We start from the raw sequence: 25,290 nt of genomic DNA, 5'->3' as shown, positions 1-25,290 counted from the left end.
TTTGTTTGTTTTTTTTGTTTTAGTGAAGCCTCTTGACTGTTTACATTTACAGACAAAACCACACACAGTGCGTTCTGTATCCGTATCAGCATTAAACAATCTTTAAATGTCCCTTAGCGGCCTGTTTGGATCAAATTATATATCTGCTCTAGCATGCCTCCACGTCCTCTGGACAGCTGCAACACTACAACACCGATTCAATGTCTGTCTAAGCAGATGTTACTTGTTTAATGGATAGACACATTTTAATTAAATTATCAATTAATGTACAACATCATACATCATTTGTTTGTTAATATCCCTACTTCTGATAATCTATAGAAAAGTTCAGAAAGTTTCTTCTGCAACTTGTAGAGCAGTGGTCTCCAACTCCAGGCCTCTAGATCTACTACCCTGCAACTTATAGGTACGTCCCTGCTCCAGAAAACCTGAATCAAATGAGTGACTCATTACAAGGCCTCCACCAAAACTTATTGCATGGTGAGAAACTAATCAGGCATTTGATTCAGCTGTGCTGTTGTAACAGAGATGTTCTGAAAGGTTGCAGGATGGTAGATCTTGAGGCCTGCAGTTGGAGACCACTACTGTAGAGGCTTAAATCTAGTCACATAACAGCTTTAAAGACTATTTAGGTGAACGACCAAGTGAGCAGGTATGTTTAAAGTGATCAGATAATTTACATTGTCAATGTCTACTGAAACTTAAACCTGGATTACAATGTAAATTGTAGTTGACAATAAATAAACTGATTGATTGATATATCTAAGATAACACTTAGACACCTATTTTTATTTTCAAAATTCCAAGGATACACAAACAGCATTTGTTTGACAGAACTCTAGAAAATGTCCCATTCTTACAGAAGGTCACAGTACTGATTTAAAATATCCATCACAAACATTTGATAATCAAAACTGATAGGCAGACTTGCCCCCCAAAACCTTCATGATCAATAATAATACAGTAGCAGCCATTCAAAATGTCCCATCTCCCAGTCAAATGCCAGCCGAATGGCAGCCAACAGGAGTGACCCCCTCCTTCTCCCGGGCATGCATTTTTTTTGCTCTGACTCCAACTTTTCACTGAATTACAGGGTCTGACCAGGAGATCTCTTTAGGTCTTAATATCCACAAATCATGACAGAAAGAATATTTTAGTACCAAGATCAAAGTACAAAGACCAGCCAAGGACGCATCAAGGAAAGTAGGGAAATTTTGAATTGCTACTACTGTATGTGTAAACCCTTCTGCATTCAGTCCCATTCTAACCAGTTATTGTTTTATTATTGCACCAGGCTTTAAATCAGCCATAAACCATGACATACGTATATCTTGCAGTGGGCTTACAGTGTTGTGGTGCTAGCTGGCAGACTGCAGTTGCATCAAGCTAGGTTCAGAGATAAAGCAAGACAAGGAAAAACACACAGCAGTCTCTTATTTCCTGGTTTAAATTGCAGAAATCTTTGTCACAGATGAAAATAGTCCACCCTATTTTCCAAGGGAAAATGGGCGGGAGGGTGCAGGGTCTTATTCTGCTGCTCAGATTCCAAGCACACCGAATTCTGTCCATTCTCACTCAGCCAGCCTGTCTATCAGTTAGCTGTTTAGCTTCTCCACAACAAGCCATCTTCCATACAAAACTTTATTTTTTTTTATCATGTCTATATCTCAAGGGATTAGCACCTCTTCTGTAGCACCTCTCCTGCCCTCTGGAAGGCTTTACAGGCGCCTCTGTACCAAGACAACCAGGTACAGGAACAGCTTCCTCCATAGTGCACATCTATCACTCCTAAGCTCTGCCAACTGACATCTGAACAATCAGCGACAGACTGTATCCTCATACACACAACAATAACACAGATTTTATCCTCATTCACATAGTAATACATGTACAAAAAAACATTTACAACTACCTACCTGCACCTAACTGGTTCATAGTCTGTATGCATAGCCTGTATACTTTTATCTTATACCACCTGATGCAATGCTGGATGTATGCAATTTGCATTTTGTTGCTTGTAGTTGTGACATTTTGCAATGATACTGTAATAAAGTTTAATTTATTCTATTTTATTGTATTCTAATTATATTTAGCAAAAGCAAACAAATAACAATATTTAAAACATGGTAAGCTGGATCTTTATTAAACAAAGTCACTACAGCAAGATGAGCAAAAGATTATATTCAGCTCCTGACTAATTAATTATACCCCCAGATGTAAAATCAGAGCTCCATACGAAAGTAAAAAGGGCACTAATGCAACCTTCTGCATTGTTAACATATAGAAATAATTATGCAAAATAGGGCACTGCTGTAATTCTTGTTATTAACTGCTGATACAAGTTGAGCTAATTAAGTGTCAGTTGACCAGAGGGCCATGCAATCAAGCAGAAGGCAAAACAGATGCTTTGACAAAGCTTTAAATTTGGTTCACCAACACTGATGATTACACAGTGATAGACATATTCATCTCAATAAAGTTAGAGAGCACAACCTCTGGATGAAGGGCATGCATATATGCATGCAGAAGTGTCAAAAGTACTTATAAGACTAGAAAAAGATTTTCAGAATAAAAGCATCAATTCAACTCCTTTTATGTAAGAGCAAAAATGCAATGTTCTTCTTACATTGAAGTTTCAAATAGCATCGTAATTAAAATGGAACATGAAACATAATCAACATGTACATTTTAAATACAATAAAGGGCGAATTGATGAGGAATGTTTTATGTCTCAGAATCTGATTAATTAGCTGTATTGTTTTTTTGCTAATTGTCTGCATCCATGTCATTATCAGCAATATTTTATATAAAAAAACAGGTTCCAAATTTTCTTATCATGCTCTTTATTTTTTTCTGTTTTTTTGTAGCTGGTATATAATGTCATTATCAATGTGCAAAGTAGCAACAAGACAGTTTTAAGACAGTAAGGGAAAAAAAGTGAGGATTGCTTCTTCAACTTAGATGGGTAAAAGTCTTCAGAAAAATAAATACTGCAGTAAATTACGGATACTGCAAAAAACTATCCGAACCACCTCTACAACCAAAACCTCCAGCCTGGCAAGGCAATAAGTTTACAGGTAATAATCTAGAAATGTTGTCCTCTATTATAAATTCCGTGTATAACTTAGGCATTTAACCTTACTTCTTTTAAAAACATGCTGTTTTGGAATTTCATGGAATTTTCCCTGCAAGAAAAAGAGAAAATACTTGAAAATATAATCTGATCTTGCATTTTTTTCAACAACAGCAGCTCACTGCAGTTACAGCACAAAGCAGTCAAGTAGGAAATTGGACTGCAATCTGTTCAATCAGCAAGACAATTGACAATAAAGTTTGATATGTGAGATATCCAGCTGGCTGTCCAACGGCCAGATTGTTGATTGATTGTTGGTAATAAAATGATCTTCCAGTCAAGAATTTCCCTGCATCACTTCAATATTTGTTTGACCTAATAAAACATATACAAATCTGTCAACTAATTGTTCTACATTAAAAAAACACACACCACACATTGCTGATTGATAATATGATTATTGAACTAATCTTTACTTAAATAACTGAATGTATCTATGCATCTATATGTGGTGGCAGAAGTAAAAAAGCACCAGGATGAGTATAAAATTGTATTTCAATCGTCTTTGATTAAAGTTCCCATGGTGCCAGATATGCTAGTCTGAATATTTATAAATATTTGGATATATTGGACTTTTCAGTGACAACCATATGTTTTAAAAGAAACAAAGAATATATGGAGTGCATTGTGTCAATTAAAATGTCACGGTAATGTCAGAGGTTGACTCAGAAGACTGGTTTAAGCTAATATGAAAAGCAGCAATAGGTTAACAAGTAAGGTTTTCAGATTATAATCTTTGAAACCACAAGACTTCAAAATTTAAGGGAGATAAATACCAACACAAGTGGATAACAACTGGTGCCACTCCTGCTATATAAGTATACATAACTCAAAATTGCTTTTAAAAAACACTGTGGGGGTGACTGTTTTGTAATGGCCTTCACAGCCACCAGATCACATTCCGATAGGGAGGACCTTAGGCATGAGATTAAGTAAATAAGTCATGTCATGGATGTGCTATCATGCCAATGTGGAAACAAGGTAATGCTTTTATTTAATTTTTTTAAGATCATCTCATCCGTTACTTTTAAAGTGGAGGATGTTATTTTTCAGGGTGGATCATCAAAATTAGTGGTCCTCATAATTGTCAATCATTCTGTTGATACGTTTACATAAGGCCATCCTAGATGCTTATACCCATTTTCAATTAACAGGGGTAAATCTGACATAGCCAAAAAATTGCAAATCTTTTTTTTTGGTAAGCTTGTATGAGCGATGTAAACAGTAACTTTTTTAAACAGAGCATGGGTTAACCCACACCTCACCTTTAAGACAAACCTTGTTATGTTGCTCTAAATTATGTGAGGGTGATAGATGGTATAGCTTAAAAATTAAAAGCCAAATTCCTTACAGGAAAATAACTACTTGTCCTTTAATGTCTACCTTCAAAGACATTTTCAAGTTGTTCAAAGGGATGACACAGTAGCTCGATAACAACCAAGGCTATCTTTGCAAACCACAAGGTGAAGAAGATGCACAGAAAAAATTGAAACAATATCCAAAACTCACTGTTAGAGAGATATACTGGAATCACTAAATTTCCGTAACAACCATTTATTTTAGCGCATTTTTACCAAGGGGACTAATTAGTGAGGGGGGCACTGTAGTTCATCTGGCAGTGTATTTACCAACACTAAAATGTTTTTTTCCGCCCACATGCTATATTCTCTGCCATACAGTATAAATCCAATTGCTTGTCTGGCTCATAAAACTTTTGTGTTGAATGAAAACTGTGGCCTGATCATAAAACAAGGAGTTTAGTCGCTAAACATTTAAACAGTCTCCTCCTGCAACACTGCAAGTACTCAATTAGCGCAATCTGTCATGGCAATCAAAAACGAATCAAACATCTATTCCCTTTACTGCTGATAGGGGCAAATCTTTATAAATGCAATGACTTTCTACTTAAATTACAACAGGATAAAACTAGGGCATTTAAAACTCTGAGGGATTTCAATTGTAGCGTAGAGAAAGATAAATCTTCTCAAGAGAATAAATAAAAATGGCTTCAGAGATAAACTTGCATGTTTCTAACCTGGACCCTTGACTCTAGTAATCAATTTTAAATCAGTATTGATGTATTTTATATATAACAGCACATGCAAAAAGAGTATTATGTGAATATATCATAGGTGGGAAGTGATTCAATTTTTTTTTATCTATTTAATTACAGGAAGTGTAAATAGTTAATTGCTTTTAATCTCATTTTAGTCAAAACCCATATGTTTACAAATTAAATCAACTTTTCAAATCAAAAACAAATTTGATCCTCAGTTGTTGAATAAAATATCATATGAGCATAGCAACAGATATATTTCTTGTATTTATCAGTTTTTTAGGGTATTGAACCATTGGATTGGTTGAAAGTTTAAATCATTTAGCTTTATTTAGAAACCCCTGATATTTTATTCAACTTCTTTCAAAAACTATTCGAAGTGTAAATACTCCCTATGAACATTCCATTAACATTGATTATAGCAATATTCCTTTCACTAAAATATGGTAAAAGAAAAAAATAAATAAATATAGCAACAAGGCAGACAATATTGCCTGTAAACAGATCATTTCCATTTCTAATACTGACAGAACTGTGTTAGCTCTGCATAAAGCATTGCCTTTAGGAGCCTAACAATTGCTATTCAATGTGCAGCATTTAATAGATTTAGTGCAAAAAAAGCCTGTCTTTGATTGGACGGTTGGTGTGGTTCATTGACATACAATTAAAAAAGTTGTTTGTGGACAGATGGAGATGAGCGAGCGTAGTGAGGGCCGAGTGACCATGGACCTGTAAGGCCAAGCATGTGTTGAGTGTGCAGAGAGGCGAAGTGGGGACATAAATTTTGTTAAACAAGCAAAGAAAAGGAGTGAAGCTAGAGCAAAGGTAGCAGAGCAGAGTTTGTCAGAGTAAAGCTTGCTGCAGACAGATTTTGTGTGCGTTTAATCGCTGCCCATCTGTTTCAGTGTACATTTTGACTGGTAACTTGGCGCTTTGCTTTGTGGCACACTTTACGCCATAGGTTTACAAGAAATAGGCCAGTACAAAGTTTCCCAGCATAGGAATTTAGTATGTACATAAGAAAAACAATTAACTGAGTTAATATATATATATATATATATATATTTTACGCATTAAAGTTTCACCTGAAGGCAGTCCAAACATACAGCTCGACATTGAAGTTAAACATATGCTTTCCTTTGTTCTTATTTTCTTCAGGAATTGCAGGTACCCCTGTGATCTTCAACGTGAATGGAGATGCTCCTGGTCGCTATGAAATCTACCAATACCAGATTAGTAATAACACAATGGAATACAAGATCATCGGGCACTGGACAGATCAGCTCTACCTAAATGTATGGATACTCTTATGTTTTTGTATGGTACACACAGCATTCTTTACGTAAGCCGGGCTTAAACAGTGCAATTTTTTGCGCTTTTTGGGGTGATTTTCCAGTTGTGCGAGAATTTTTCAATCAGGCCGACTTCAGCAATTAAACATGTTTGTTTTTCTCCCGACCGTCATGGGCAAATCGCTCACTGGGCATGCGTTAACAAGGAATCTTCTTTTTCCTTCCTCTTCTCAGATGTACACACATAAGCATGGCGGGGGTGCGGGTGAAATGGAGTTCTTTCTGTAAAATTGACAGACTGTAGTAGTCCAAATACGTTATTGCCTTTTCTTTTTGATGGCTTTCAGCACAAAATTGTCAAGGAATCACATCCAGTGAGCTTCATATTCCTCTTCTACTCATTTGGCTTCCGTATAGACAGAGTAGCTCCATCTCACTGCGGAGCTGAGTCCGACGTGGTTTTTAGACGTAGAGTATGAGAAGGTAGATCGCATCAGAGCATCGGGCTGAACATGCATCATGAGCTATGAACCCACTCTTATGTAATTTTTATGTAATTTTGAAAGGGAATTGTTTTTTGTCTTTCACGGCTGCAAGATTTAATCATCAATATAAATATAAATTTGCATTTGAAATAAAGCAAAATGTGTGAAATAGTACATGCATCAAATATTTTTGCTATACTGATTAATTGTAATCCCCTGTATGAACCTGGGTTCTATATAGAAATCCTTGTAAGAAAAGGGTTTGTTTAAATGATACATGTTTGCTGGAACATTTTAGGCCTCATCCTAACTACATAAAACATCTCTCTTTTCTTTTTTTTTTAGACTGAGGAGATGCAGTGGCCTGGTGGAACCCAAGAAGTGCCGTCCTCTATCTGCAGCCAGCCTTGCCGTCCTGGGCAGCGCAAAAAAACAGTGAAGGGGATTCCATGCTGCTGGCACTGTGAGAGTTGTGACGGCTACCAGTATCAGGCAGATACTTACACCTGCAAAATGTGCCGCTTTGATTTGCGGCCAAATGAAAACCACACCGGATGTGTTCCCATTCCGATTGTCAAGCTGGAGTGGAGCTCTCCTTGGGCAGTCATTCCTGTCCTGATTGCAGTATTTGGTATCATAGCTACTTTGCTAGTCGTTGCTACATTTGTTCGCTACAACGATACGCCCATCGTTAAAGCATCTGGTCGAGAACTGAGTTATGTACTATTGACAGGTATCTTTTTGTGCTATGCTACAACTTTTCTCATGATCTCAACGCCGGATGTGTTTGTATGCTCCCTACGCAGGATTTTTCTTGGGCTTGGCATGAGTATAAGCTATGCAGCACTGTTAACCAAGACAAATCGGATATACAGGATTTTTGAGCAAGGCAAAATGTCTGTCAGTGCTCCTCGATTCATCTCTCCAGCCTCTCAGTTAGTCATCACTTTTAGTCTGATATCGGTGCAGCTACTTGGAGTGTGCATCTGGTTTGGGGTTGATCCATCACAAGCTATCATCGACTATGAGGACCAGCGTACAGCCAATCCTGAAATGGCCAGAGGGGTACTAAAATGTGACATATCAGACCTGTCTCTGATCTGTCTGCTTGGATATAGCATGCTTCTGATGGTCACCTGCACAGTTTATGCAATCAAAACTAGAGGAGTTCCTGAAACATTCAATGAGGCCAAGCCTATTGGCTTCACCATGTACACAACCTGCATTGTTTGGCTAGCCTTCATCCCCATCTTTTTTGGAACTTCACAGTCAACAGAGAAGGTAAAGTTTAAAGCTAAATTTTCTAAATGCTTCTTGATGTTTGTCAAATCAGCAAAGGTTACTTGTACATATTCTATGGAAGTTTGTCATTTGGACATGTTATGTTTTCATTGTATCTGATTTTGATGAAAATGCCTGCTTAAATAATTTTTTTGTATTTGATAACTATCATTGTGTTTGTGAATGCCACCACCATTCATCACCAGCTCCACAGAGGGACTTACATGGTTTTTAGAGCAAGATGTCAGGATGATTCATTCACCTGGAATTATCTTTAATACTTGTGTTTCCGTAAATATTGTCTAGTGAGAAACCGAGTCAGCAATCAACTTATATCCTTGCAAACAGGCATAGATGTTGCAATATTGGACAGAACTTTTGTAGTTGCTCGTTGTTGTTGCCAGCTGACAGTTAATCATGCATTACTTAGGACTACAAGTACTAATTCTGACGTTGGAAGCACAGAGAGGAAAGGTTATATTACAACAGCAGCAAAAGCATTAGAATAGGCTTTGCACAGCAACAAACTTAATAGCCTATTGTTATTTACACAAATATATACATATATACATAATTTACCAAAGACACGATTTTTTAGCATAGAAACTAAAACCTTATGTTGCAGGAAAAAAGTTAAAATGTTTGCTTTCTATCCTGCAGAAAACAATGTTGTATATGTTTTTTTTTCTAAAAATCTTCTAATTGCATCAGTTTTCAGCAAACTCTAGCAATCACAAATAGCATTTTAGAATTCACAAACTACCCTATTTTTTTTTTCTGTCAACATTTTCCATATGGGAATGTCAGATAAACATAGAACAGCTCAGACCTAACCAGAAATGCAACAGAAGAGCCCTAAAAATTCATATTGGTTTCTGCCCTCAGCTCTTTACTGTCAATGTCCCAGTGGAGCAGATTGACCATCATGTCCAGAAAGATTTATGTTAGCAACTCCTATGAAAGTGGACAAGGGTCTTGGCTCCCTTTAGAGAGCAACTTCACTCTATACTCCAGAGGACTGGGAATATTGTTTAGGACTCACCCCAGGGCAAAAGTAATCTTCTTGGGAGATTACAACACTTCGCCCTCTATCGCCAAAAAGTGCTCCTGTGTTTTTTGCAGTATGATGACATACATGGATTTATCACTTGCAGCATCTTGTGTCCTCTTTTTTTTTCAGAAATGACAAAAATCTTAATATGGCTTGCATTTGAAGAAGGAAATATTTTTACCAGAATAAAAAAAAAAATCATAGCCCACTAATTTAGGCTGTATAATTTACTCCAATAAATACATTGAGGTTACTGTTAGCCTTTGCTGGTTCACGATGGCATCCATGTCAATCCAATCCTTAATATGTATTAGAATGGCATACAGTTCTAACATATATTATTGTGTGGTCTGAGACACCTTTGAGCTATTCCTATATCAAACAACTAGTTTGTGATGTTTCAAAATGTAATGTCAGTCAGAACCTTTGTCTATTTTCTAAGGAGGATTTTTTTCAGCTGTGGTTTAATATACATTCAATACATTTTTGGTTGTTGACTTTAGAAAGGTTGTAATGAAAAAGGAGGAAACTCAGTTGTACATTTATTCCACCTTTCTTAATCAGATGTACCATGGAAACTTGATTAGCCACATAAACAGAACCTATACAGTCTATAACAGAAATGCTTCTAAATGACAGATAGTCTTTGGTCTGTCTTAACTTTAAGTTTCAAGTCAAATAGAATTCTTAAATTATTTGCTAAATTAGAATAGATATTTTCTTTGAACTTTAGTGAAATTGAGAAGTTTAAATACATTTCAACTTGTAGAGTCTCACATGGAGAAAAAAAGCAGCAATTAGAAAGTTTTGACAGGAAGACATACAGTAAGTCTGGCAGAAGATATTAGAGCTGAATGCAGACGAGCTGCATAAGCAGGAAGCTCTAGGATAGAGACGTCTTTACCACCTGGAGTCTGACACTGCTAGTAGAATGGTTTTGGAAGTTTAAATGCAGTCTTGAATCATTCATGGCTGAGGTGCAGACATGCAGCTGCATCAATACGCTGGATCAGGGACACAAAAGAGGCAATTAGTTGGCAGATAAGTCTTTCAGTTGAATTTATGCCTAGGTTTATTTTCAACCTGGAGAGACTCAAATGCAGAAAAAGCATCAATAATAAAGTGTTATTCTCTCATAGACAAACAAAAGTCTTTGGCACTCAGACGCCATTACAGGATGCCAGAACTGAATGTAGTAGATCTATGTTAGCAGGTAGATTTAGGTTAAGGTGACTAAAAAAGGTCCGCTCTGATTCCAGACGTTTCTACCAAATCAGCTCATATCGCTGCATTGCAATAGTTTTAATAATATTCTGAAGTCTCTGCCTCCAGTGAAAACTCAGTCTCTTACCTTCTCCCACTCTGCCCCCTGATTTACCCCTACACTAGATCTATTAAAGCTAAATGTTGCCAAATTGAGTTACTCCAAAGAAAAAAGATACTTGGCCGATAAGCTTGAGCAGGGTGCAGTCTTACAGTTAAATTTACACCTAGAATTAATTTCCTCAGTGTTTGATTGAATTAGCGTAATAAGTGTAGTTAAGTTTTCATAAGTATTACCATCAGGGTTTTGTGATCGCCTATCCAAAAACATCTAATAAATTTGGTGGTATGATGACGATTATTTTGTATTTGCATTATCCATCTAAATTTTTTTCTGTTGTTGTTGAGATGCTGCTTATGCATCATATTTTATCATAATTTCTCTAACAATGCTTTCTATTTTGTGCAGTGCACAATCCTTCATGCAGCACAAAATCTACACATAATAATGCATCCACCTCATTATTTTACAGTTTGGATGACATTCTCTGACTTACAGGCTTTCTCCTTTTTCATCCAAGAGTTATTCATGTCATTTTGGTCAAACACTTCAGTTTTACTTTAATAAAAGGACAGGACATGTCTTTTGCTTTTTCTTTCCTATTGGCATTAGAAAACTGCAGTCTTGCTTGATACTGTATTTGTGTGTATGTTAAAATGTGCTTTTAAAGAACATCTGGAAAAAACAATGTCTTAAAATTCTTCCTCATTGTCATAACATAAAAAAATTACATCTAATGCAATATCGAACCAATAGAGAAAGAAGTAATGTTATTTAGGTTTTATGCAAGTATGTATATGTTTCTTTATCTTGACTTTTCAGGATATGAATATATTCTCAAATGGAATATTTTTTCTCCCTTTTCATATTCACATTACAGATGTATATCCAGACAACAACACTGACTATCTCTGTCAGCCTCAGTGCATCAGTTTCCCTTGGAATGCTCTATATGCCCAAGGTCTATGTGGTTCTCTTTCATCCAGAGCAGAATGTGCCCAAGCGCAAGCGCAGCCTGAAGGCTGTGGTCACTGCAGCCACAATGTCCAACAAGTTCAACCCCAAGGGAAGCCTGAGGCCAAATGGAGAAGCCAAATCTGAACTCTGTGAAAGTCTGGAAACACAAGGTTCGTAACACACTATCTTTGGTGTCGTAAAGACATAAAACAGGTCAAATACATCTGTATAAAGCGGATTTCAAGCAGAGGCATGTTCCGTGCATAAGTATAGCTGAATGTGAAGTACCTTGGACAGTATTCAAACCCCTTCGCCCTTCTTTCTTACAAAGTAGTACACAATTGTGATGTGCACTTTAAACCAAATATAATTTTTAAGATTTTTACAAGTGAAAATCTAAAAAGTGAGGGATGCATTTGTATTTAGCCCCTCTACTCCAGTAGCTCTAAATAAAGTCCAGCACAATGAATTCCCTTTAAAAAGTCATCTAAGTAGTAACAGGCTGCGTTTAATTTACTTACAGTAATATTCAGCTTAAACAGCATGTGGACAAGCCACACTACACAAGGAAGCAGAAAACACAGCCGCTTACAATTTTTAAAGGCTCTTCATGCCATTCAAGAGCCACAGTCATTTCTATCCAGGAGTTTCTCCACAAAATGTTGATAGTGGTATTATTTATGGGGTAAATCAAGGGATGTCTCTAGATGTCTACATTTGAGAACCCTCGCCAGCAGGAGCTGCTGCCCACTCGCCATGTTTTCTGTGCAAATCCGTCCGTGTAGTTTCAAATTTTCCCAGGTACTCCATGCGGACATAAATTTTGAAACCAAAAATTATATAGACGCTCACAGACGCATAAACCAACCTTTAGAATCACTGATCTCTACTCATTTACTGGATATCCGATTGGCCAAAGAACTGAAGTCACACCATAAGCATGCCAACATTTCGTAATATTCCTAATATCTAAGTAGAGTATTATTATGCTCCGTTATCATACTAATTTTGTTGTAATGGATTTGTCTAATATGTTGTATTACATGATCTATAGTTGTAAATACAGATTAAATTACAGTAGTAGAGAAAATCATTGTTGTTCTATGCTGTACTAGGGAGTACCAATATGGTGGCTGGTGACTTAATTAGTGTAATACCATCGGCTACTTGGATACCCAGTGAATAAACAGAGATCAGTGTTAAGAATAGTATTTCTTTTACCAATGTCAGTATTAATAAGGTTATTTACTTATGCATCCTTCATCTCTTCAGCGACATCCCCTTCAGTGCACATTAATGTTCAAACTGTATTTCGAGTTTTAACCCTTATTGGAATCAAACTTTTTTTATTTTTCACATTGGATCTTTGACATTCCTTGTTTTAAATCTCTGGTAGTAGGTGCTAAAGTGTGATGACAAGAATAAGTTACACACTCCACAATTCTCACATGCATGATAAAATTGCAAGAAAAAGAAATAAGATTATGAGCAAAGAAAATCCAGAAACACATGACGCTTTAAAAACATGATTATTATGGTGTAAAATGTTGGTAATAGTGTTACAGCATAAGCCTGGGGAGGTATCATCAGCATGGTCAAGGTAGTTTGTCCGAGTTGATAGGAAAATGGATGAAAAACAGATAAAATTTAATCAAAAGATCGGAAAGGAGGTTTATCTTCCAGCAGTAGAATATCCCTAAACACACAGCCAGAACTACTATACATTTTTTTAAGAACATTATATTTTCAAATTACCCAACCCAAGCCAAACCTTTAACCTGTTAACAGCTGCTCTTTCAAAGTAACCTTCATCTATTCTGCAAAGTGTCTAAAAGATATAAAGAGCAAGAGACATAAACAACAGTCAAGTTTAATTACAATTGAGTGTTTGTACAACAAATCCTTGTGTTTAGACTCAGGATGGTTGAATACAAGTGCAATGCAGTTTTCAGATTGTTCCTTGTAAAAAAATAAATCCTTCCACAAACAATTAATTACACTCTCCAAGAACTGACATGTTGAATAAAAGATATAGCATGCACACACAGTACTAACTCTTTCCCACGAAATACTTATTTGGAGCCTAATTGGTATTACAAGTACTTTACTCTGTTCCTTCCCATATCTTCTCAATATGCCCCACATTAAAACAAAAAAATCATTCAGCAGGTGCTTATCACTTTATTACAATGCCTTGTGGACATCTCACCAGTGTTGTTTTTTTTACAGCTATCTTAGATTTAGTCTTAGTCATAATCTTTAGGACAAAAACTGTTTTAAGTCTTAGTCATATTTTAGCCATTACAATATGTGATAGTTTTAGTCGGTTTATAGTCGACTAAAATTTAAAAAGATTTTAGTCTAGTTTTAGTCAGTTTAATGTTGCAAAAAATGTTAACCTTTACAATTTAGAACAACAATCAGATTCTTTACCGGACTGACAGCTCTAGCATAAATACCACAATTGCTGGAGAAACAATGCTGCCGTGCAGTTCATCATTGCGCATTGGGCAGAAAACTTTGATTTATAGAATTCAAATAAACTGTTCTATGAATTAATGCCCTACTTTATAAAAAAAGTGTCTCTCAAGAGCTGTGAAAATAACAGATCTAGTTCAACACAGCATCTTGGTTAATATAGTAGATAGAAAAGCCAACAAAATGTACAATAAAGGAATGGTTTTAGACATACAAGGTTAACTTCCGGATCTACTATGAATTATGCATTAAACACAGATCAATCAATCTTCATTTCCCCCCAAAAAGGAAAGAACAAAAACATTCTTCATTCTACTTTGGCAACTTTGACTTTGTTTCTGAGAATTTCCCCTTTATTACCACTGTTCAGGGGTCAAAGTGGATTTAAATTCTAAGGGTTTTGGATATAAACAAAATAACACCCAGAGAACCTACATAATTTCCTTGTAATGCCATGGCAATCCAGACCTAAATTGAATGAATATGCTACCTAAAATGTTGACATATTTAAAGGAAACATGGAAAATGCTTTAATGACAACACCAGGAAACATTTACATCATATTTAATCAGCCACATATCATTTATTAAGTAGGGAGAGCAGGAAGAGACATACTGCTCAGTGTGGAGCATAAAGCGAGTCTGAGCTAAGCTGTGCAAAAACGCATATTTGCACAAGCACAGCTGGAAGATCAGAGTTTGTCAGAGTTGAGTGCGCATTCCGGCTTATTTTCTCCCCTGCCACTGCTGCCATGGTCATTCTGTGGTCATGCAAAACCTGCACCGCTGCACGCCAGGTGGGCTGTATGACCAAACAAGACGCAGCTGCAGCTGATACTGCTTAGCTTGTCTAACAGATTACATCACAATGATGCTTTTTAAACGTCTGACTGACCACCTGCTAATTCTTATTTAGTCTCACACCAATGACTAGTCATGTTTTCGTCATCAAAGATCCATGTTTAGCTCGTCAGTTTTTGTTATCGTCATGAAAAAAGGATCGTGTACGAAATAATTTCGTCATTGTTAACGAAAACAACACTGCATCTCACTTAAACTTTGTTGGAGCTGCAGTCTTGCACACAAGGGACTTATTTAAGAAGGGCTAAGAGCTTTGTATTTCCTGGAAACAAAGGTTTTAGTGAGCACATTTTTTTCCCCATTTAATTTCTGGGGCACTGTACTAAAGTGTTAAAACATTCTCTTGATAAGTTTGAAAATCTACAAAATGATTCAGTAACAAAAGTTGTGTTTTGTACTAATTCAGAAAGGATTTGTTAAATTTAAAGTGTGAGATCATGCAGACAGTATTTACATCATTAATGGGGGTACAAAGATGCCTTGTTAATCAGAATCTTTCAATTCATAAGATATGAGTAGGCAGTCTTAAAGCTACAGTGTGTAACTTTTAGCGACATCTAGCGGTCAGACTGCAGACTGCAGCAACATGAACATCCCCCCCCACCGCTTCTCCCCCCCAACAGTACGGCGAGCGTTACGGGACAAAATGTCTTCCATGACGTCCGCATCATCTACCTTCTCAAGTGATGAGGTTTGTTTACATAGATAATTTTACAGATAGTATTTCATTAGTCTGTGTAGGGTATAGATTTTCATGTAGACTTAAACCGTTATTTTTTCTACATCGTTGTGACGTTTTGGCGATCTCGCAATCGCTAGTTTGTTGGCTCTGCGCTGCCGTAGCGCAAAGATGTCTGCCTCCATGGCTGCGAGACCCGCTCCTATGTAATTATAAATAACGAATTCTAAGGCAACGCAAATATTAAGGTTAAGAGGCTGAGCTCGTAGATGATGATAAATAACATAGGTTATTTATTAAATAACATATATTACATTTCTGACTGTATATCCCTGTAATTATTACACACTGTAGCTTTAATGTAGGGACAGACTTAAATCCAAAAAGTACTCACATTTGGTTTGATGACTGAACGTTCTAGTTTTATGCTTTGACACGCTGTATTGCAAATAGTGACGTGTACTAGGATGACAAAGCCTGTATCCACACTTGCATGGACCGTTTTTGTGTGTCTAAGAACAGAGTTGTTTCATCTCTATTTAATTATAGAACCCATTTGCTGGTGAGGACATTTCCACTTTTGAACTGTGAATCTAACAATTGCTCTTTGTGCTTATATGTCAGACTGTGTTGAGGGAGGGGATCCTTGTGAGGGACTTTAGACTCTCAGGTAATGAGATTAGTTAATGACTTTGCCCTTTTTTTTTTATTTGTGACCATATTTCTTCTCTTAATTTTCACTACCTGTAAAACACTCTTGCCTGCTGAAATGCACACTGTGTTGAATGAGTGTTGGCTATTATGCAGCTCCTGAATAACTCAAGGCAGTGATCACACTCTCAAATACAGCAGAAAAAATAGCTAATGAACATGTCAACATTTTTTCATTATATATCTTTCTAATGAGGTTATTGGCACGAAGCTCACACCAGATGTTGGTACCAGCCCAAGTAATTCGCACATACAGGAAAATATACTCAAATAACTCAATGAGTTCATAAATTAAACTAGAAGAGGAAATTAATATTGTGTTTGTCTACTGATATCTATTAATCTTTTGGTAAACATGTAAGATGTCCCAAGTGTAGATGAATTACACACACTGCTCAGATGGGATTTTGACATATTCTCCGACACGATTAACTTCAAATAAAGAAAGTTCCAAGGGGCTTCTCTATGGAAGCTTATCTTCAGTTCCTTGATTTGGCCTGGCCGTTCTAGCACCCTTATTCTTGTTCTCTCAAAACAAAACCAATTAAGTTGTTGTGTGATTGGGATTATTTTCATGCTGAAAAATCCACCATCTTCTCATCTTCAGATTCAGTAATTTATTTCCATTATTTAATTTTGCAGTTAAAAGGTCTTCTATTAACATGTGCTAAAAAAACAAATACACAGCATGAGTATCTTACCACACATTAGTATTGTTTCTTTGAAATTATATATATAATTATCTATCCTGAGTCCTAGGCCTATAGGCCATAAGTTGGTAAAAAACTTTGGATATTAACTGCCACCAATAATAAGCAATACAATTTAAATACTGACAGATTGCAGTTGTTTTCTTGGCTCTCTGAATGTTGAGGCGTCTTTCCCTCATGTAGTTCTTTACATCCAATTCAGAGACTAATTTATTTTAATTTCTCAGAATGTTACTTGGATTGTTACCAACAAAAAAATTGAATTTCAGCTCAATGGAAAAGAAAAACATTGATGCACTGGAAACGCATTTCCTCACTGTATGTGGCCAACACACATGAGCATGAAAGGACAATATATGTGTATGTTTCTCTACAATGGCCACTCAGCATGATAAACCCAGTTAATGTGATGACACCACTTTTCTGAGAGCAGGAGACAAGCGATAGCCATGTTTCCCATGTAATTTGTTTCTGTGCTGACAAAAAAATGAATCACAATAACAGTGAAAAAGAAGACGAATAGGTCTGCCAGCTGCATTTTTTTCTGAACCGTTTATTCTTAATCTTGGCCCCACAGCACATAAATATTTAAATAAGGTTCATTTATCAATGCTTCTCCAGGATGAGATGCTTTGGATGAAATGGCAAAAATACCGCCTCCTATTCCAATCCCACACATGGCTCTGACAAATATAGAGAAGGGTTTACTATAAAGGGTCCTTCAATTTTTGTCCCCACTCGAACTTTCAGCTATTCACTGATTTTGATTCCCCAGATTACCATAACTGAGCATGGTCTTTGTGGTTGGCTTATTAAAACAAACATGGAACATCCAATAACACTTGCACATAAACCATATGAAAGGCATCACACCTGAAGAGCTCCGGAATGTATGGTAGCTCTGAGCAGATTTCTAAGGGAAATAATCTAAATTATAGTTATATAAATAAGTATAGCTTTTATCTGTTAATAATGGTTAGAGTCCAATATAACACTTCCTATGGCTTCAAAATAACTGTAAATTTTTAAACTACAAATTTAATGACTGCTGCATGCTTGCTTGGTGCATAAAGACCTCACAAATCTTTGCATGCAGTGAAGAACTGGTAATTGAATGGCTGCTGCATTTAATGTTACTGTACTGCTGTGATCTGCCATTTGACCCCTTATTTCCTCCATTTATGGTAAAAATGCTATATTCACAAAATGCAAGGCGAAATTTGTTACCTTTGCAAATTGTAACATATGGGGTTATGCTTAAATTGGTTTTGACAAATCCAACATCTTTACTTCTTCTTTTTTTATATTTATAATTACTTTATATTTACTACAGTATGTAACCATGACCGATATGTTAAAGTGTAACCAACCCCTCTCTTCTAAGAGGGGCCTTCGCCATTTCCTATCTGAAACAATCTCTAAGGCTGATGTAGATCAATTAAAATCTAAATCTGACAGTATTTGTGTTAAGCTTTGTATTTTCCTTTTTAGCATTTGCAGATTATGTTTGGATTTTTGGGGGTTAGTTTGGCAGCATGGTATAGGGATAGGGATGGGAATTCATAACATATTCCACATTACAGTTGTTATAGACAAGTTTCCCAGCCAGAGCTATGTGCAGCCATTTTTATTGGTGTCTGCCAAGTAAAACTTGGTGAAACTAGTACGGCCACATTCAGGGATGTGCCATGCAGGATAAGCAGCTTATTAAAGAAAGAGAAAAAAATTACCAGATCCACCTGCTTTTCACTTAGTTTACAAGTAACCCATGTGATAGATGAGCTTAAATAGCGTTGTTGGCTGACGTCTCTGAGCCATATAAGTATGTTACAGTTCAAGTAGACCTGCGGCCCACTGGCCCTTCTCTGTGTCTTTAAGTGTGTGTCTATGTGCACATGTATGAACAATAACAATGGCAAGAAACAGTGCTATGAATGAACAGAGATGTTTTTTTGTTTTTTGTTTTTTGTTTTTTCAAAATCATGTTGGGGTGATAGGGTATATTTCCTCTGCCAATAGGGCAGCACGTGCATGGTTTCCTCAAGCTTGGTCTGGATATGCAGGTGCAGCTCATACTCTCCACCTCTACTTCCTCCATAACAGCCGCCCTAGCGTTATGTAGAAATTATGCAGACATTGGCTTGATTGAACATCTGCCTTCACATAGAACAAACTGTGTTTTGATAAGCGGTGCAATTTAAAAGGTATTGAGAAGCTTTTCATGTTGTTCTGGCATTTCTGTCCACCACAATGGTACGAAAATATGTTGCTGTTTTTAACATTAGGCCATTTTATCTTATTGTTCCCTCAGTTTAATATTAAAGCAGGGTGAGAAATTGATAAACCACTTTCTTTTATGAGAAATAAATTAGAATGCACCTATTTTAGACCCATTGCTACCCATTGTTAATAAATGCTGACTTTATTAGACCTTGTTGGTGGAAGTAAACTGGAATCTTATGAATCCTGTCTTAAATTATTTATCTTTGATTGTATGTCTGACATATTGATCTGGCCTATTTTCCTAACAGGTTCATATTAACAGTTTCTTTTACATAGTTTTCTCACCTGTTGCTAGCAGCTAAGATTGCAGAAATCCTTTCTGATTGGCTAGATATATGCTGAGATACTTTAAAAGTATTTTCATTTCCTCAATTGATATACACACGTTTGTCACTGTTGGATTAACATGAACTTAGACAATTAAGTGAACAGATAGTGGTATAAATTAAGACTACTGATAATGACTCAAATACTGCTACTATTACGATTAGAAATAATATTAGTAAACATTTAGGAAAATATATTTGTCAGGTACAATTTGTGTCTATATGTAATGTCCTAAACTAAATTCTTTCTTTCATTTTTATCAGAGATTCGTTTGCACATTTGGTTGGGGGAAAAATCTCCAGCAGTATAACCAATTTAAAAATTTCTATTTGCTTATGTTAGACTTTTTTTTATGAAAATGCAGTTTTGCAATAACACCCATGTTATCAGAATTAGTTCCACCTGTGCTTGGTTAATGAAGGCATCTATAAATAGTGTCTGGTATCAATCTGTCTCCCCATGATGTGGATTTTTAAAGTGTACCCTCCCTCGCCTATTTGAGGATTATCCATTTCATTTAATTTTTAACCCTTTGCTTTTCTCAAACATTTTCATTTACAGTGTTGGCCTCGAAGCAGACATACATAAGCTACAGCAACCATGCCATCTAAGACAGACACAAACTGAATGAGGGAAGCAAAGGCCTGCCATGGGAGGTATCACCTTTTTTTAGGACGTCACTCAATTTTGGATCAAGAACGTTCAAGCTTCTGCAACTTGGAGAACTTAGAAGAATCCTGGAAATTATTTACTTGGATGCCATATTTTTTGAAGATTTAAGGCTTGAATGCTGAATTGATAGTTAACCAGTATATTACAGAATTAAGATGGGAGTTGTAAGAGATCTTGAATATGTAGGAAATGTCCTCCCACACTTTTTAAGACAAAAGGGAGATTTGAGTGTTGACATTTTTGAAACAGAGAGGAAAAGGTTTAGCATGTTGTTTTCTCCCGAAGTGTATAGCACACATTTCTTTATAAAGCTGAATCAGAGTTTTATTTTTTTTTTTTTTTTTTTTTTTTTTGTTTTAATTTTTTTTTTTTTTTTTTTTTTTTTTTTTACCAAACTCTGTTGAATCATGAATATTGAATCATAAAAAACATGGTATTTTTGGTTACAGAAATCTGTGCAGTTGAAAGTTGCAGTTCTCTTCATGCCTTACAACAAAAAACTCAGTAATTCTCCATGAACTAAACACATGTGAAAAGCATAATAATGAAGCAGCGGATGAGCCCAGTTTGGTTAACTTTTCATGACAACAATGACTTCACGATGATCATCTCGGGAATCCTTCTGTACAGTCCCAAAGCATGCCAATTGGAACATCCCGTGTGCCGTGCTGTGTTGTCAATGTCTTTGGAATGCAACATTTTCACATCTGTTATTCACAGTGAAGATGCCATTTTGATCTGTTACCTGTTAGGTAACCTTCTGCCGGACAAAAGAACAATCCCATACAAAGGGTTGCCAAACTGAAATGCAATTACATATTTTAATATCACCATCCATACATTTTGGCAGACTTCCACATTTTCATCATAAATCAGTTGGTCCTTATTTATCTTGCACAGACAGAAACTCTTGACAGAACCAGGTTTTTGAGGTGGAATCTATTTCTGTACCTGTTTTTTCCTCAGTTAAGGATTTCTTGACTGTTTTAAGAAATAGTCACAACCCTTATCTCCGTGGAACAGAAATAGTTTAATTTAGACATCAGACAGTTCTCTGTACCTACATGATGGATAAATCAAAATGGTTGGTTTGTTATCATTATAAACCCTAATATCAGTGCTTTGCACATGTTTTGAAACATAAACCTAATGATGGGTTGTAGTTGTGAAAAATAATGAATAGACCAGCATTAAATAATATTGGTTTTGTTTTGGAATATTTTGCTGTCATTCTTCTTTATAATGGCCATTAGGGCTAAACAATCAGTGACATCTCAGCAATAGCTGGAGGCAAATGGGGTTTACATAAGTTGACAACTCAGTAGTAATGTCAGTTTAGAGATATTTAGATCTTTCATGCTCAAAAATAACAAAAAAAAAATCAAACAAGAAAAACACTTTTTCATATGCATAATCACTTGAGACTTTCAAAGGTTTCCATAGTCCTTGAACATCTCTACATTTTGTTGCGTTTTCACACTGAATTTACAAATCAATGTATTATTAAAAAATATTGTTTATATGTAGTTAAGAGATCCTTTTAAAGCAACAAAAGATGGTGCAAATGAAAAAAAACCCCAGAATAAACTATAAATCAAGCATATGTGAATATAATTGTATTAGTTTAAGTCTTTTCCAGCTTTTATGTTTTCCCTGTCTTGCACTTTTCTCTACTACTCTTTTATTTTCTGCTAGATAATGGTATTTTTATGTTTTACAGCAGATAAAAAATTATAGCCTTGGACTATTTGGACCAGACCAACTTCTTTTTTGGGTTTGCTGTGTCTTCCATTTGTTCAAACTGCAAACATGAATTATGGCAACCTTTCAACAGTGTCTTTCTACTTGCCACTCTTAAGCACAGGCCAGATTTAAGAAAGTATAATAGTGGCCTTGTCAACATAAATTCTATACCTTAGCTGTGGATCTACACAGCTCATCCGCAGTTACCATGGGCCTCCAAGGAGCTTCTTTAAATAATACTCTCTTCACTCTGTCTGTCAGTTTTGATTAAATGCTTTCTAATTTCACACACTTTAAACTTCCTGGCAGCTTTAGTCCTGACCTACCTGGTTTGGTCTCTAGTAATAATACTATTCCTGTGACAAACCTCAGGCCTTCATAGATGATATGTATGCTGATTATAAATTACATATCCACACCACAATAGGGTTTGTAACACTAAAAATATACACATTTTTTTTTTAGATATTGACAATTACCCGTTAGCTTGTTTTGGTCCACCACATGAAATTTCACGGAAAAAGACATTGAGGTAATAGTAACAAAGTATATTAAACTACAAGGGTATGTATACTTTTGAGAGGCCAAGTAAATCCATTGATAGCAGTCTGCCTCTAAGATGAAATATATAATCCAAAAAAAGTCTTTGTACCTCCACATTACATTTTAAATCTATTTTTTTTAGCATTTCTGCCAACTAGCAATAACGAATTATCAAAATTCACTATCAATATTCTAAGATTATATGCAACATATATGCGTGATAAATAAGGGCCAGTGCCTTCATCCTGTGCCTCATACCGACTTCTCCTGCCATTCATTTTCTCACTGTCATGGTGTTCAGTGTATTCTGTTTCAGCGTAATTCAAAACTGGACGTGTACAATTTATAGTTATGTGCAAACTGCATTTCTGTCTTCAGTCTGGAGTACTGTATTTGTCATTAATAGTAAATCTTGAATTTGTTTCATTAAATGTTATCTCCAGCAATGCAAAAGTCTGTATGTTGCATGTCAGAGCTCATATGTCACACAGTTTGGGAGAAAGGCGTAATGTTCAAAAGGAAAAGTGCTGCAAATGATTCCAATTTAGGATTTTGATAAGTGATTTACGTAGGTACAATAAGTCTACGGTAATGCAGCAATGGTTTTCTAATTTTTTTGATCGAGTATTGTTTGTGGAATTGTTTGTGTTTGTGAAGATCAATAATTTAGTTTTCTTTTGCCACTGATACTTTTTTTTCTTTCTACAACACTGTGTGTGTTGTAAAATACAATATGTAAGTGCTGACTGAAATTAAATGGTAAGTTAATGTATGTTATTAAAATGGATTGATCATTTCTGCTTTATGTACTTACATATTAAAAAATATCTAAAAGTTACAGTGCCTGAATATTTATGAATTATCTGTATGAAAAGAAAAATAAATATGTGAAGCATGTTCATTTTTATACAATATGTTTCTAATAAAAGAATGTTTTGCTAATACTGATTCTGTTTCTTTGTAAAAGTTATGTTGGCAAAATAACATTGTTCACATAGGTAGACACATGTCAGAGTGCTGTCAGGTTTTGAATTTTACAGGAACACCACAAAGATGAATATATATCCAAATGAGAGGAATTATTTGAGCCAGTATACTTTTTGTATAAAGAGGGACTGCCTTTATTATTCATCTTATTTTGTGTAATGCATCACACAATAGAACCTCATCACAGTACTGCCACTATTATACTTGAGAACTGTAACGTTGCTCTTCGATACATACTCATCTTAATTTCAACCATAAACTGTTCTTTCCTCTGAAGTCAGAGTAGAAGAAACAGTCTGTGTGCCAAAATCATCCAGCCTTTATCCTTCCCACCACTTAGGACAGAACTGCAGTACATACAAATTTAAACTACACATACATTATGTTGGGCATAAGGTTTCTGTTCTGCAACCAGAGGGTTGACATTTTTAATCCCAGCTTCATCTGTCTCAGTAGTTGCCAACTAACTGGGTCAGTGGGGCCTGGTGGTGCCTGTGTAAGAGCTTCTGTAAGTGTTGCCAAAGGTAGTTTTGTTAACTTACACACAGAACGAAAGCCTAATATTCTCAGAAGCAAGGAGATTGCATTTGCTCTGATTATTGAGACGCTGTCGGATAGGGCTAAGGTTAGTGGGGGAGTCATAGTCAGTCCAGGGGTCATGCAAAGAGAAGCAGTCCATGGGGGAGAGTTTTTCAGAACTGCTAGATGAGAGGGGAATGTAAAACCAAGGCAAGAGAATCAGTATCAGGAGGCACAGTAACAGGGCAGAGGTTTCTAGAGGGACAGAGGAGGCAGATCGGAGGAGCGGGTTTGCGTCATACGCAGTGTTGGGCACGTTACTTTGAAAAAATAATTAGTTATAGTTACTAGTTACTTCTTCCAAAAAGTAACTGAGTTAGTAAACTGAGTTGCTCCACAATAAAAGTAACTAGTCACTAGTAAAAGTAACTATTGTGTTAAAATGAGAAGGATTTTTTTCCCCTTGGAAGAAGCTGTTGCGCCCCGGGGGCCTCCTCATCGGTTCTTTTCTGGGAGTAAGTTATATACTACTCTTAACTCAAACTAGGTAAAACCATATAAAAAAGGACTATAAAAACAGGAGTAAAAAATTACAGAGTTTATTCCAGATCAGGTCATTACAGGACAGAGAAAAATGCTTAGAGCTTGCACAGCTGTGGTCTCAAAAATCACGTCCGCGAGCGTCCGGCAAAGTTTGAGCCCCGATGAAGGTCATCACCTGCTTCTTATAGCTCATGGGTCTATGTGTTGCATCATGTTGATGTTGAGATGGCCGTATCAGAAACTGACACGCCATCCATGTCTTGAACTCCATGCAGCTTGCTTCTATGCTTCAGGGTTGAAGATACAGTAGCTCTCCTATCAGACCGGCTCCATGATGTGCCCATATCCTGTATATTCTTAAAGACACGAAGGCTGTTCCGATTAGATGACCTCCGTACACACTGTGACATCCACAATGTGAAGGAAGGCATTCTGCTCTGTCTAATCTGACTAACAAAATAACAATGCACATGATGTATAAAAGAATAAACCTAACAATTGCTTTTGCGTTTCTCACCCTCACCACCCGGCCCCCACCTTCTCGCCGTGTGTTTCAAAAGCCAGCTGAATAGAGTGGATGACAGAGACAAGTACCTGCAGAGAGTTTTGCATTTATTGCAACTCAACGTAAATGACATCAGGGGGGAACGCTATCT

The 25,290-nt window shown here is 36.3% G+C and overlaps 1 protein-coding gene across 1 annotated transcript in view; it reads left to right on the top strand.

The window, feature by feature from the left end:
* The window catches only part of LOC107083902 (metabotropic glutamate receptor 4-like), a 212,905-nt gene extending 189,471 nt beyond the window's left edge, over positions 1-23,434 (top strand). The window contains exons 8-11 of the mRNA XM_015373449.1: positions 6,348-6,484; positions 7,312-8,247; positions 11,503-11,749; positions 20,189-23,434. Coding sequence (XP_015228935.1) covers positions 6,348-6,484; positions 7,312-8,247; positions 11,503-11,749; positions 20,189-20,238 — 1,370 coding nt within the window. The 3' untranslated portion in view covers positions 20,239-23,434. The remainder of the gene's footprint in view (positions 1-6,347; positions 6,485-7,311; positions 8,248-11,502; positions 11,750-20,188) is intronic.
* Positions 23,435-25,290: the final 1,856 nt, after the last annotated feature.

Source organism: Cyprinodon variegatus, unplaced genomic scaffold, assembly GCF_000732505.1.
Source record: "Cyprinodon variegatus isolate N-32 unplaced genomic scaffold, C_variegatus-1.0 Scaffold87, whole genome shotgun sequence".
Lineage (NCBI taxonomy): Eukaryota > Metazoa > Chordata > Actinopteri > Cyprinodontiformes > Cyprinodontidae > Cyprinodon > Cyprinodon variegatus.
The sequence above is the reverse complement of the archived record's forward strand: the minus strand, read 5'-3'. Positions and strand labels throughout refer to the sequence as shown.